Source organism: Drosophila guanche, unplaced genomic scaffold (genome assembly GCF_900245975.1).
Source record: "Drosophila guanche unplaced genomic scaffold, DGUA_6, whole genome shotgun sequence".
NCBI classification, from domain to species: domain Eukaryota; kingdom Metazoa; phylum Arthropoda; class Insecta; order Diptera; family Drosophilidae; genus Drosophila; species Drosophila guanche.
The window spans coordinates 3,583,637-3,598,352 of NW_022995748.1; the positions used below are offsets into that span (position 1 = coordinate 3,583,637).

A 14,716-nucleotide genomic window follows, 5' to 3' on the forward strand; every position below is an offset into this window, starting at 1 on the left:
TTTTCTTTTCTTTATTTTTTTTGGAAGTCAAGCGGTTTGCATTTGTACGATAAATAAAATGAATGCGATTGTTAATTAGTTGTTGGAGAGTTGGAGCTGTTGGTGCTGCGGCTGTTGCTGTCGAGTGGCTGAGTGTATCTTATCGCTGGGATGGGCTTGTCTCTCCGGTAGATTGACCCAAGCCCCGAAATAATAAACCAAATGAGAGAGAGAGGCACAGAATCCACAGCTCCGCATAGGCAAATGGGTTGGGAATTCACTTACAATCTTTCAGCTTTTTCAAGATTCTCGTGTAAGCTTCGTGAGCTGCAAGAGATTATGGTGGTTTATTGGTGGTGGAGATGATGGGAGAAGTGGCTGCTGGGTTGTGAATGTGGCATGTGGTCAAGGTGAAGACTGGGTTACATGGCGATGGAAAAATAGGAAGCTAAAGGAAGAAATAAGTAGAGGAATACGGAATTTAGGGGTTACAAAATTCTAGGAAAAGGGAGAATTCCTTAATGTTACTTTTTAGCTGAAAGAAAGAAACATTTCAAACTCATTTCTCTATTAAATTTGTCTTATTTGTATCCCTCTTCCAAGCAGTATATTTCCCAAGCTCCATTCACTCCCTAACAACCATCATAATGGATATTTGTTTGCTTCTGTTGCTCACGATCGAACATCACAATATGATATTCAGTTAATTACATGCATTTGGCGACAGCGAATTGATTTCTTAATTTATGCATTCACAGATACAATAAATGGCGCTCGATCGATCTGCTGTCCGGGCATCGTAATTTATGCAAAGAGAGGCAAATTAATTTTCATTCGGTTCAATTTTATATTTTTACTCTTGTTTTTGTTGTGGCTGCTTGGTTGCTGTTTAGGCAAATTTCTATAGATTAATATCTCTCGTGTCGACAACAATAAAATTGTGTTAATTTATAGGAAAGTCATTCGAATGACTTGAAACCGAAATACGAATGGGTAGACACTTGAATGGGGGAACTTGTTTTGTCCCGTCCGGTCTACTGTTCGTTCAATCGATTTGTGTGCTCTGTTGTCTTCATTAATCTCAGTTTAATCACTTATGCAGATTTCAATCAATTTGAAATACATTTCCGTTTAGCATCAACTTTGTATTTCTGCCTGCGAAGATACACAAACTTGTTATACGAAACTCAATTTGCTTGGAATTCATTTAGGGATAATCTGAGGGTGTGGAGTGTGGAGGGCAAAGGTGGTTTGATTTGGGGAAATAAGTATAGACAATCAAGAACATATTTTCCCACCATATGTTCGTTCGTTTTGCACCTGAAATCATTCCTCAAATGAACATAAAATAGTATAGTTTTTTCTTGGCTTTTATTACAACTATTTACAAAGCTTACATAGATGCCAGATGACTGATGTGATACTTGGGCATGATTGTGGGCGATCGTAGTGGTATATGTACAACTATCTAAAGGATTAGAGATACTCGTGTTACGGTTAGTTAATACTTAAGATTGGACTCTAGCCAAACGTTTGCTCTGTATGTGTTTTCTATCACGCGAAATGGAAAGCTTTCAATAATACAAAATAATAATGATAATGATAATGATGATCAGAGGCAAGTGTTGACCTCCCGATGTTCGAGGCACTTTTCGCAGGTCACCTCGCAGCACCACTTGAAGACGCACTTGCAGTTGGTGTACTCGGCCACCACTCGATGCTTGTGGCCCCGACTGCAGCACAGATGATCGCAGCTGTCGTAGCCATAGCTGGTGGCATTGCACTCCCGATCCTGTGTGCCCAGGGCACCCGTCTTGGGATTGGCAGTACAGAAATCGGGTGAGTCGTCCGCAAACACCAGCTGGTACTTGTTCGCCTGTCGCGTGTGCGGCATCTCGGGCATCAGACTGTTGCCATCGTTCCTCAGCGCCACCTTGCGGGCACTGTCGTATCTCTCGCGCAGGCGTGCGGCCACCTCCCGGAACGGTGGCATCTTCAGCCAGCATGTTTTCACGGTGCAGGAACCCGACAGGCCGTGACATTTGCACTCCAATCGCATGGCATCGCGAATGGCCTGCACAGAAGACAGAGAGACAACGAGGGTTACGTTTAGGTAATTCCCTTGGGTGAGGGTTACTCACCAATCTGCCCGCATTGTTGTTGTGCAGCTTCACCAATGTCCCCAGATCGCTGCGCCTCTGACGCTGCTTTGCATCCAGGAAAACCCTCGAGTGGCGCAGACCAAAGTTCACATTGTCACTGCAGCCGCCCCACTCCCACTCTCCCTGCGGGAACTTGATGTTGTCCCAGAACTTGCGACGCCCTCGCTTGCCTCCCGGCTTGCGATTCCTGCCCAGATCCGTCAGGCTGCTGCCGTTGTTGAGGAAACGCTGGCGCCGCTGGTATTGCTGCTCCTCGAGGGGCAACTGCTGACGCTGCTGCCGCTCCAGCGCCGCTTCCGCGGTGGCGGCATTCACCATCTGTGGCTGCCCGCCATTGCGTCGCATGTGGGACTTGTCGCAGGAGCATTCCACCAGCTGGCCCATGGTGCAGGCCTTGGTCACGGCATAGGTAACACCAGCGGCTGTAATGGCATTCACGAAGCCTGTTTCGCGGGAGTCTAAAGAGGGGAATGGAAAAGGATTTGAAGTTATTGAAACCCATAACTGGAGGCATTTTATTCCATTTAATCAATCCTCAATCATTAATGTTGTCAGCACGTGTTGCCTGATTGATGGTAATTTGTCAGCCAAGGCGACAAAATGATTTATTACTTGTTCGATTGGCAATCAACGATCGACGATTGCCGATCTATGCAAATCACAGTCACTCAAAGACTCAGACCAGCCAGCTCATCGGTCGGCCAGTCGGGACAGTCACGTTCAATGAAAACGAAATCGAAATCGGAATCGCAATTGTAATTGTAATCGGGCAGAGTTTTTTAATTTGCATATGCTTGTAATGCTCCCCGACAGAACTCTCTCTCTCAGCTGAAGGTGATGTGATGTGATGCGAAGTGAAGTGAAGTGCAGCCGCCAAGCGGTCTGGACAGGTGATATGTCTTGGAGCCACCCCAAAATGCAGTGTTACATGAGAGGGGAGGGCACTCTCCCTGCTGACAGCTTGACAGGGCGAGGCTTGAATTCCATCGGTGTTCTCTCTTTTTTTTTTTTTTTTTTGGCGGAATTTATGGCACACAACATTTTGGTACGAGTTTTGTTTGCGCATTGTTGTCATTAAGTGCAGAGATCGTCTGCGAGGACGAGCCTTCCTCTTTCTGGCCTTTCTCAGTGCAATAATTTATTAAAATTGACAGCTTTGTAGGCTCATTTCAGGCGCTATTCATCAGCGCGGGTCGCTGCATATTTATTATTATGCAACTTGATGGATGATGCGGTCGCCAGTCGCTGCCTGCCAGCACGGAGGAGCCATGCAATGATGAGCAGTTGTAATTAGGCAGCCAACTCTTTATAGCATCTCCAGCTGGTCTCTGGCTCAGACCTGGACTCTGTCTCGGGTCTACGTGTTGACAGGTTGACTCTACACACTGCATATCAAAGTGGTCACATTTTGGTCTGGTTTTCTCTAGTCTGCAGTCTGTAGTCTTCTGCCTTAGTACTCTTCACTTACCGCGCATTAATATTTTCCTCATGCTCTTGCGCTGAATAGTGCAGTTCCAGCGGCGATTTCGAAATTGAAATTCGCATTCGCGGAATCCCAGATTAATGCCATTGATGATCTCTTTGAGCAGGGCCGAATCGTGACGGCAGATCTCGGCCAGCTTTCCACGCAGACGACGTGTCTTTTTGCACATTAGATTCGGATCGAGTAGGATGTTTGTGCCCTCGGCCCTAAAAACATGAAAAGGAAAAAGCAAATTAGTTAAAAAGTGATTCAGAAGTGTGCTAGAAATTGTGTCCAACTCTGACTAAACCCATTTCCAATATATTTCCCCACATTTACAAACCAAAACACACCTTAATCTATACACAAAATCGCTTGTTTACCCTATTATAACGTCACAACCGATATGCAATCACACAGTCGATGATCTATGACGAACTTTGCATATATTTTTTAAGGGTTTGTCTCCCTCGAGGCTTTATCAGGTCGGGCGGGCACTTTGTCATCGGTGAATAATTGTTGAGAAAAAGTCCCCATTTATTTTGAAGTTTACCGGTGTCCGGGCACTGATTTATTTTTTGCCAACTGACTCACGTGTTCGTGCTCGGTTTTATGGCTGAAACTGAAAATACCAGAAAAAGTAATTCCTTGGAAGCAATAGATGATGGACAATCCAATCAATCACTAGCTGAAGAAAAAGAGCAGCAGCCAGCCAGCAGCAGGCCCTATTAAATGCTTTATTTACCCTGAACCGAAACCCAAACACTACAGAGAAGAGGGAAGCACTCACAGCGCAAAGTTCACGATCAGCAAAAGTAAATTTCACGCGAATGTGCAATCTTGAGAAAAAAACGAGTAAAAATATTCACAACAATGGCAACAATACACGGAGAAAAACCAACAAAAATTGAGCTATTAAAAAGTCATAAATCTGAAATGGAAAAACATAAATCAACGCCAAAGGCGAGCAACCAGAGAAACAATTTCCAGTGGCCCGATGCTAATGCCGAATGCTGACACATGCCCACCATGCCACCCTCCACTCCTACCTATGCCTATACATATGCTCTACTGCACCCACATTGTTGGGTAATTATTAATTTTCCACCTAAATTAAATTTTAACGCTGCAGCCCCCGCCAAATGGCATTCAAAATGAAAACCAAAATTGCATTGATTGGGAAAATTACGAACAAATCTGGGAGTGGGAGTGTCTGTCTGTCTTTGCCGGGGGTTTTTTCGTTCCAAGTATTGCTGAAATTTTATTGATCGACTTTGGCAACGCTGCGAACGCTGCTTAAACCAACAAACGATTCCATTCCCATTCAATATGAAGAGGTCCTCTCTTCGTCGTCGTCATTGCGTATACGTCTGGTGTGAACCAAAATTGAGTTCATCTTATGGATTGTGGTATTTGTACGTCTATGAAAATAAACGTAGACTTTCGGCCAAGCAGCGCAGCACAAATAAATAATACTATTTTTAATGAACTTGTGCCCGGAATGATGGCGCCGCCACGCTCATAAGTGCAAAGCTTAAACATAAATGCTAATAATTTAGTGATCTGTGAATCAAAATTTGTTATGCAAGAAATAGAATATGCATTTTACAAGTGGCAGGTTGTTCTTTGTGCAATGGAAGAATATTCTGTGCATGTTTTGACCATAAAATAGTGGATTCCATCCGAAGAAATAAAATCTATATCTTTTTCCTTCGTTTTTGTCTGCATTAATTCACCAATTAAGATGAAATTTCGATACAAAATATGTTTATTTATAGCTATCTAAAGCTCACTTTTAACGCTCTTAAACCTCTGATAGACATGGCACATGGACTGCGCATATCTGCTGACCAGTTGGCTCTGGCTTCCCTTTGCGCTGGCCCACAAGTAGATAAACCACTTGAACAGCTTCAGATTTCCATTAACACAGTGCCCACCTATGTTGGTTTTGCCACCTGGCTGGTTGCCTGCGGCTTGCAGCAAGCACACTGTGGCACACACAAACAGAGTCAGACACACTTGCAGTGGTTCGATCTCAAGGAGATTATGACAACTTAATAGCTACAAAATGAAAAATTCAAATAACAAATAGAGCAAACACACGCACTCGCACTCGCACATACCTCTCGGATCTCATAAGTACTCTACACAAAAATATTAACTCCAAAGATAAAGCAACAGAAACACAGAAACACAGAAACACAGACACAGATCTCATCCGGCAAACAGTCAAACAACAGCAAATGATGGACGTGCTTGTAAACAAAGTAAAAACAATTGAAGTTAAAATCACAATGATCATCTGGAGCCTGCTCCGATCCGATCACACCGATCTACGATTTCTGATCTTCATCTGTGGCTGACTGACTGGCTGCTACTTCGAATATTATGATGACGTCGTTCCTGCACATTGCGTTGATGACTGGAGAGATCTAAAGAACTCAAACACCTTTCAAGCGTGTTGCAGGAACGTTGTACATACATACGTAACCACACAAGTTGCCACACAACAAAAACAACAACAAAAACACGAGGCAGAGATTTTTGTGTTAAGCGGAAAATAGCCGCACAGCGAGTGGAGAGTTCTGCAGAGAGATCCATCCACTGAGCGATCGTCCATTCCGAATTGTTCGACACTTTTTGGTTTTTGAAGTTGAACTGAAGTTTACTTGGCAGCAGCAACATCAGTGGCAGCAGCACCAGATACAGATACAGCAGCGACGTCAGCAGCGCCGCTCGCACCGGCAGTCGGCAAACATGAAAAGGAGCCAACCAACTTCAGGTCTCTCAGGTCCCATCCCATCCCATCCCCATCCCCATTCTCATACCCATTCCCCAACTTATACCATCCCGAAGCATCGGAACCAGCGGCCAAGCCAACACTTGGCTCGCAACGTATCTTTATTTTGCCTTCGCACACAGATACAAACTCCAAGTGTGCCTCCGTTTGTGTATCCGTGTGTGAGTGCCTTGGCCTGGGTGTCGTTATAGGCCTCAATGGACTTCTCTCACTCTCTCTCTCTTTGTGTGTTCCCTTGCCTTGCCTCTGATCAAAGTGCCCGGTTTAGTTTGGCTTTCGAATGGTTGCCCCCGAACAGACAAGTGGTTGAAATTTCCCATACCATCCCATACCCAAGACCCCGAGTACTCCGAGTGCTCGATACTCGCTGCAGAGTTGGTATACTCCCCGGTTAGAGTATCTCTATTAAATGCTGGAATGTTTAATGCAGAAAATTGAAAGTGTTGGCGACTGTTTTAATAAAAGGCAGTGTCGTTTGGCTGTGGTTGGTGTCAGTGATAAATACTCGCTATGCAATTTGAAATCAGTGATTGGAAGCAATAAATTATTATTAAGATTATACGTGGATTTATTTATCGATAATTCTGATATCGTTTCCTTATGTCTTTATCACCATAAATGCATTTAGAAATTTGAAGAAGGGATATGTGATCCATTATTTATGGTAAATCCATTTCTTAGCAAGCATGAAAAAGCGAATCTCTATTTGCAAAAATTATTGTTTAATATCCCCAAGAACATTCCTCTAAAGATATTCTTTTGGCCTTTCCCACAAGAGCATTCCAGCTTCGTTGCACTTGAAACTGCAACGGAAAATCTGCTCTTTGTGTTATTTTTTTATGCAAATATGTAGAATCGTTTGATTGACTCATTTTCGTGAGTCTCTTGTCCAGGTCTCCGTGCACGTCTCCGTCTTTGATTCCGTCGTGGGTTAGTGCAAACAAATCAACGACTTAAACCACTTGTCAACATGCGAGTGGCAAAGTATTTAAACAAAGCGTTGACAAGTGAATGAATGGCCAGTGGATTGGTCGCCTGAGCTGCGTTGCCTGATGGCCCCAAACCGACTGGCTGGACGGACTGAATCGACTCGAACCGCCTGCCTGCCTGCCTGCCTTGGCCAAGTCAAGTGCTGTTGTGGCTGGTCAGTTTCATTTACGCGCTCAAATATTTGTCTACAGAATGCCTCAGCGCAAGTGTTGATCTCTTGTGCATATAACTACGGATATGCCCCGAGAGATATGCGAACACGTATGGGTATGCTCCGAGAGAAGCTTGGGGACTCTGGCTTTTGATGTGGGCGGCAGCATTGACAATCGATTAGTGTCCCACAGCAGCCGACAGAAGTTGCACAGCTACTGGCCAAAAGACACCCCGAAAAAGGTGTTGACATGACTTAGAGTCTGCCCCGCGATCAGATCTCAGCTCTGTGGTCTCTTTGTGGGTGCGGCATCGTGTGTGGGCGTCCCGTCGCACGCTGCTTTTTGGCACCTTTTTCTGTTTGGTTGGGAGGGGGCGATGTGTTTGTCATTTGGCAATTAGCATATTGAGAGGCTTCACCCTTTTGTTTAGGCGCCGCCTCTCTCTGAATCTCCGCATCTTTGGGGGAGCCGCACGAATGTTTCTCCCTTACTTTTGAGCGGTTCCCAGGCATGGCCATGTCCAATTGGCGCAACAAAAACTTGGCTAATATTTCAGGCATATTTACCACACTCCCTCTCCCGCCGCGGCCTTTGTCATTCCTTTAACAAGCTGCCAGTGGCCAGTGGCCATTGGCCAGTGGGCAGGGCACGACTTCAACTTTCGCATCAACGTTAAAGACAAAGACAAAGACAAAGGTGACATCAATCTTTGCCGTTTTGTGCCTTTGTGGCAAGGCTAGGAGGTGCGCAAAATGCGACAACGTTTAACTTAATTATGGCGCAAATAGGCATAGCGATGATCATCATCGACGGACATGGTCATGTTCATGTCAAGGATGCCTAAAGTGCACTTAATCACAATGATTGGTGGCAGAGAAAGGGAGGCTTCAGGTTCAGGCCTAGGTTCAGAGTTCCTCGGACATTTGACAGAGCAAAATATGTTGATATGAGGCTATAATGGGAGAGATTACATAATCATCTAAAGGAGTTATTGCGGCTGATAAAAGAAGAAGCTTCAGCTTGGAATTCTGTGAAGATTTCCGCTGAATTCTGGTAATCGGGACCAAATGTAATTATTTTATTTATAAACCTTCTACTAACAATGATAATCCTAAAGGGTTTCTGCCAAGTTTCCCTTGTTCCATCAGCACTCAGTCTCCCAAGCCAATTCCCTGCTATTCTTGATGCTGTTCCTCTCCCCCTTTGGATGATGAGCCCCCGTCCAACGCTGTCCTTCAACTTGACCCATGTCTTGTTATTTGTGGCATCATGCGATTTAATTATGATGCATCAAGCGTTCAGCGCAGACAGACAGACGCATTCGTCAATGTGACATGCGGGGAAAGCGACAAATTAGCAAAATAAACAAATGGCATGAGTTTAATTAGAATTACAATAATTTGCAGCATGTTTTTGGCTTGCTAGCCTGCCACTGGGGAAGTTCAGGTTGAGGTCGGGGCTGGGGCAAGAAACTTGAACGTGAACCACATTTTGCACCGATGCAAGAGCAGAAGAACTTTCTCTGGGTCTGAAACCACAGCACACATGGCAGACAGTGAGACTCTCGTTAATGTCGACTCTACTCTTCTTTTCTGCTCATAATCAACTCATCTGCATTAGAATTTGGCAATTGGCCGAGTTCTTCTGCCCGCCTGCTCGTTAGTTGAACATAATTATTAGATTGCTGCTGCAATAGTTCTTGTTGTGCTTGCTGTGCTTGTTGGGGGTGGCTGTTTTGGGTCTCATAAAGTGTGCCAAATTCTGTTCTGTTCTAGAAGATAATTATCATGAGATTTCTGGCCTGCTCCACTGCCACACACAGACCCAGAAGCACGGGGGGTGGCGTATGAGCAATGTTGATGCAACCACCGACTGTGGAGCCAACGCAGCTTGAGACTAAGTGGCCCCTTGTCTCTCACCCTCTCCCGCTCTTTGTCTATCTCCCTGCCTTAACCCATAAATGCCCCGCATGGCATTAATTACAATTTCACATGCTGTGAGTGCCAAAAAAAAAATCAAGACTGAGTCTCTTCGATGTGGAATGAATGAAACGATTTTCAATGAATGAAAATCTCAAATGCAAATTGAATGAAAAGCAGGAAACACAATCGGACAGTCCCATGTAAATGTCAAATGATTTTCCAGCGGAAATGAGCTCATTTCGCTGCAAGCCGAATAGAGATGGAAAAATCTAATAAATCGTTAGACGATCTTCATCGCTTGAGTCATCATCATCATCGTCGCGGGCTGTTTTTAATTAAATTCCAGACACATCAGCGCAGAATTGTTGCCCGATAAACAGCAATTTTTTGTAAGTTTCTCTGTAATTGTGCTCCCAGTCCATATGGAATTTCCATTCATTTAGCGGAACATCTACACCCGTCGTCTCTGCCCCACAGATTATGATCTCAATCGCTCAGCTCACACAATGACCATTTGATTTAGTGCACCATTGCCTGGAAAAATACACACACAAATAATCATCAAGGCATCGCCATCAAGCCCAGTACCCGGTTGCCTACTCCGAGCCGAACCCATTTTAAATGGAAAATTGCGCAGCTTCTGGATTGGACTAGCTGTCATTTGATAGGATTAAAATTAACATTTAAACAATTATTACACATCAAAGTCGGATTATTACATTTAAACCATCATGAATCGTTGATCATTTTAAAGTTTTTTGCACTTGATTGATACAAATCCTAACACATACTCAACCCAAACCCTCAATGGGCCCACATATTACCTATTGTATTTGCTCTTCCACCTTGTTTATCCATCAGTCAGTATGTCATTTGTCACCTCTACAAATTCTGTTCTGTCTGCCCTTGGGCGGCACAGATGAAGCGTAGAAAGTGGCACAACCAAAGCCAAAAGGCTGCACAATTGGGCCTTTTTTTTGCAGTGCCTCTTTCTTTCGTTCAGTGTTCAGCGTTCGACATCAAAAGCGGCACCAAATGACAGCGTTGAACTTGAGCTTTAATTATTTAATTAATTTATTGTGAAAAAGTGGCAATTGGATTGGATGCATCGGACTGCTGACGTTGGCCGGGTGCATGGAGCAGACGCAACCCACCCAAAATGCGTCGTCCCCTTCGTCCTGCCCCTTGGCTGTGTCGTAGCATGCCCCCACCTTTTGTATGGTGCAGGTGGCGAGGCGACTGTTGACGCGCTCAGTTGCACATAGTTTCAATTAAAATGATGTAAGAATATGAGGGTATGCGGCTGTGTCGCTGTACCAATTTTCCCCTAAGTGAAAGGAACAGAATGATAAATATGAAAATGATAACTGATAAATAATCTAAAATCACGAGTCTTACGTATTATTCTAGAGTACAAATCGTCAGTATTTGCCACCGCAATCGTCATGCAGTCTACGACACGCGACGAAGACGTCCACGCCCTCGCCCTCGCCCACACCCACGCAGTGTACGCCCCCCCTTGTGGATGCTGTGTAGGAAAACGAAATCAAAATTTCAGCTTTCGTTGCTGCTGACAGCAACAATATTTTTACCTTTTCGCTGGGGTGGAGAGATCTCTTTGGGGCGAATTCATTGATGCCACTTTGGTGGCAAATAAATTTGGCAATGTGCATAGCTTGTGTATGTGTATGAGCCAGTTCTCCCCTCTGGCGAATGATCTACCTTTGGGCAACACTTTTCTTTCTATTTGATGTTTGTCCTCCTCGGTTTGTTTATTTATTCATCTTGGACGTCTGCCTTTTCGTCTGTAATTTCGCGCATAAATTGCTCCAAGTGTCATTTGGTTTTGGCTTCATCTACTGACGCTGCTGCCACCAGTGCCACCAGTGCCACCTTTTCCTCTTTATCGTTATTTATTTTGGCCACAAAAAACCATTGCAAAGAGAGGAAAATGCCATGTAATTAAATCTAAATCAAACGTCACATTTTGAAGGTCCTCCATCCGTTGACATCGAACGTTGGTGCGTTGGGTCGCCACTCGACACGCTCGATTGGCTCTGAATTTGGATTCGCATTAGCATTTTGACCATTTGGATCGCTTTTGCCGCATTTGAGTCACCCAGCTGAAAATTTATTTTGGTGCTTGCACTGTGTTGCTCTACCGGAAGCTGTTACGCCAATCTCTATCCCGTAAATTGATGCGATTTGACATAAGCACAGATGGCAAAGCAAGAGCATTCGAGTAGCCAAAGCAAAGACCTCAGTGCGGGTGGTAATGGGTTTTTTGGCATTGAAAACATAACATGAATTGCACGTTGTACATGTAAAATCGATGATACTTTGTTAGCCACATAATATTACATATTGTAGACTAAGTCACGGCGATGGGTAATTTTGAATATACTTAGTTGAATCTAGTTAATTATATCTATCATATCAGATGTAATTAGGTGACTAAGGAAGTGCTTTACATTGTTACGAATATTCAACACATAGAAATGATCTTCTATAATTTTCAAGAGCTAAACATCCAAACATCCAAATGCTTTAAACCAATTATAGATCAGTCAATACTTATTTAAGTTGTTCCCAAGTATTTTATGATCATTCAACAAAGTAGAGAGAATTTGTGTATTATTATATTAAGAGGTATGTAAAAATATTTTGTTTATATATTTCAAAAGAATGAAGCACTTCTTGTATTACCTAATGGTAATTACTTGAAACAAACATCAAACTCGTGCGTCTCATATAAATATGTTGCTGATCTCAATGGGAAATTGAAAAGTTTAAACTTTAAATATAATTAAAAATATTAAATTTAAGCTAGTCTTGGCACACGTTACATCTTCAACTTGCGATCTACATTAAGTTTTCAAACCACATGATGAGACATCATCTCTAAGTAGAGAGCATCTTCAATCTAAAATTCTTCCCCCTTGAACTTGGATTTGTATAGTGATTATCTTAATGACTCACTCTTATTCTTAGATAAGCCATTCTTGTTGCCAAAACACTTACCAGCCGAATCCAGTCATTGGCATTGCGAATATTAAAATTGCAATTACCATGAACAAACGCATATCGATTGAAGCCGCCAAATGCAGCGGCAACAAACCAAACTCTGGCCCGTTCGTGCTCGTATGATCTCTGCGTATGTTTCTGTGTATCTCTCTCTCTCTCTCTGTGTTTAAGTGTTATATATTTTTTTGGCAGGCAGTTAAAGTTAAAGCCGTTTTTATTGCGGCCACGATGAGTACACGAGATGCTTGTTTGAATATCGTTGACGTGTGCGAATTAATCAAGCGACTCACGGTGTTCTTTTTTGTGTTTTTTTACGTTTTTGTGGGTTGGTTTTTACTGAAACTCTGGGGGGAAGTCGGCGGTTGGCAGCTCAGTGCACTTGACGAGGTCAGGCGACATGATCGCTGCCTGATCCGATCCGATGTGAACCGATCTTTCGTCGATGATCTTTCGCTGCCTCTTCTGTTTTTTACGCGATTTCTTTCACTTTTTGTGGGGCAACTGCCTCTGATCAGTGCTGCTGTTGCCGGTGTTGCCGGTGTTGCGGATGCTGCTGCTGTTGCTGCGGCTGCGTGAGTCTCGTACGCACACGGAGAAAGCTGCCGGCGTACTGAGCAGCGCCCAAGGAGCCAGCCAGCCAAGGAGTCGTCGGGCCAGGTTCCAGCCAAACGAACGGCGTGCGAGACAAAGCAAAAGTTCAGGCCAAAAAGTTGAACAGCGAATCAAAAGCCTTCCGCCAAGGGTGGAGTCCCAGTCTGGCTTTTGGGGGGGGCAGGGAGTAGCGTAAAAAATGAAATTAAACGCGCGCTTTAATCAGAATCCCAGCAGCAGCGGCACCACCACCACCAGCAGAATATCCCAAGTTCCTGAGAGAGTTCTGCCTCATCTGTTCTGCTTCTTAAAATCCCAAGACCAAGTGGAAGTCGAAGTCGAAGTCGAAGTCAAAGTCGAGGCTGATGTTGAGGTTGATGTTGAGGTTGAGGTTGGAACTGCGAGTCGCGCGACTGTCTCCTCTTTGTTCACTTTTTATTTTGGTTTTTTAAACGTGTTCCTTTTCGGTTTCGATTTTTTTGTTAATTTCGTTGTAGTTTCTTTGGCGAATCCTTGGCGGCCGTTTTTCCCATGTTCTTCTCAGCACCCAGCCCGTGGCCAAAGGGAGCCCAAACGAACCAACATTTCACACACACTGCAAATACCTATATATTTTTGTACGCGTATATTTATGTTTTGTATATTGAAAAAGAATTGTCGACCGATCGATCCTCAGTGGAATCAGAATAAACACTCGCGCCGATCGCTTGACCGTTGCCCGCCGCTGTTCGAAATGCTCTGAGGGATATTTTTCCGAGTCATTATAGAACGTAAAATCTTCTTCCCCCCCCCGCCGGCGAAACTGTGGGATATGTTTGGGGTTATGCGAGTGGGGTAATTTCCACCTCAGATCGCGCAAAAACCTCTCGCTCGTGGCAACGCGAATAAATAACGAAACACTTTCACGAAAAACGTTCTTGCCAGATCTCACTTGGTCTCGGACTGACTCTGATCTGCGTCTGGCCTGGCGTGTATGCGGGGGTTGTTTTGGCGGCACTCTCCACTCTAGCTGAGTGGCAATGGGGCTATGAATGGACGGCAGTTGTCGGTTTTCGGTCGGTTGTCGGTTCGCTTCTGATTGTGATACGTCGCAGTCGAAAGAGTCTCTTCCTCTGCTGCTGCTTCAGCTGCTTCAGCTGCCACTGACTGCTCTCACTCTCTGTTTAGAAGCGTGAAAATTTATTTCACTCATGCGCGCGCTTCGAGCACTCAAAATGTGTTCCTCAAAAGCGATCTCTGTCGCGTTGCTGTCGGCACTGCCTCTAGATTTGTGTTGATTTTTGAGATATTTTCTAATGTATCTGTAAGATTGTGTTAAATTTCGGGAATATGTGCTCTTACACTGCTTACAAACTGTATGCGAACTGAGTGGGAACTTGATTAAGAAAACTTCCAGCATTAAAATTATAAGTTAAATTTAACAATTTTTAGAAAAAGAAAACTTAAGAGGATTAGGAACTGGATACCAAAACTGGATACATTATTTATCGGCAGGAATGAACCACCATTATGGGTCTATATTTTCAATCCTGGTTTACCTTTAGGCACACACTTTCCTCACTCACTGTGGACAGTCTTCCCAGGGCTTGCTTACCATCGGCCTGACATCACTCCTCTTGATTTCCGTTTCAATG

At 44.0% G+C, this 14,716-nt stretch overlaps 1 protein-coding gene across 1 annotated transcript; it reads right to left on the reverse strand.

The window, feature by feature from the left end:
- Nucleotides 1–1,333: 1,333 nt before the first annotated feature.
- Nucleotides 1,334–14,138, reverse strand: LOC117584430 (protein Wnt-6). The gene is made up of 4 exons (XM_034273327.1): nucleotides 12,489–14,138; nucleotides 3,610–3,830; nucleotides 2,121–2,599; nucleotides 1,334–2,053 (listed from the first exon to the last, which is right to left on the reverse strand). Exons 1-4 carry the CDS (start codon nucleotides 12,548–12,550, stop codon nucleotides 1,592–1,594), a joined length of 1,224 nt encoding a protein of 407 aa, XP_034129218.1. The 5' UTR covers nucleotides 12,551–14,138; the 3' UTR covers nucleotides 1,334–1,591.
- Nucleotides 14,139–14,716: the final 578 nt, after the last annotated feature.

Bases quoted from the DNA above. Each gene is read 5' to 3' on its own strand.
- LOC117584430 (XM_034273327.1), bottom strand. From the start codon at position 12,550: ATGCGTTTGTTCATGGTAATTGCAATTTTAATATTCGCAATGCCAATG. The intron at 3,831-12,488 runs GTAAGTGTTTTG...TCATGTTTTTAG, and splicing joins CCAATGACTGGATTCGGCTG to GGCCGAGGGCACAAACATCC. The intron at 2,054-2,120 runs GTGAGTAACCCT...TCTTCTGTGCAG, and splicing joins ACAACAATGCGGGCAGATTG to GCCATTCGCGATGCCATGCG.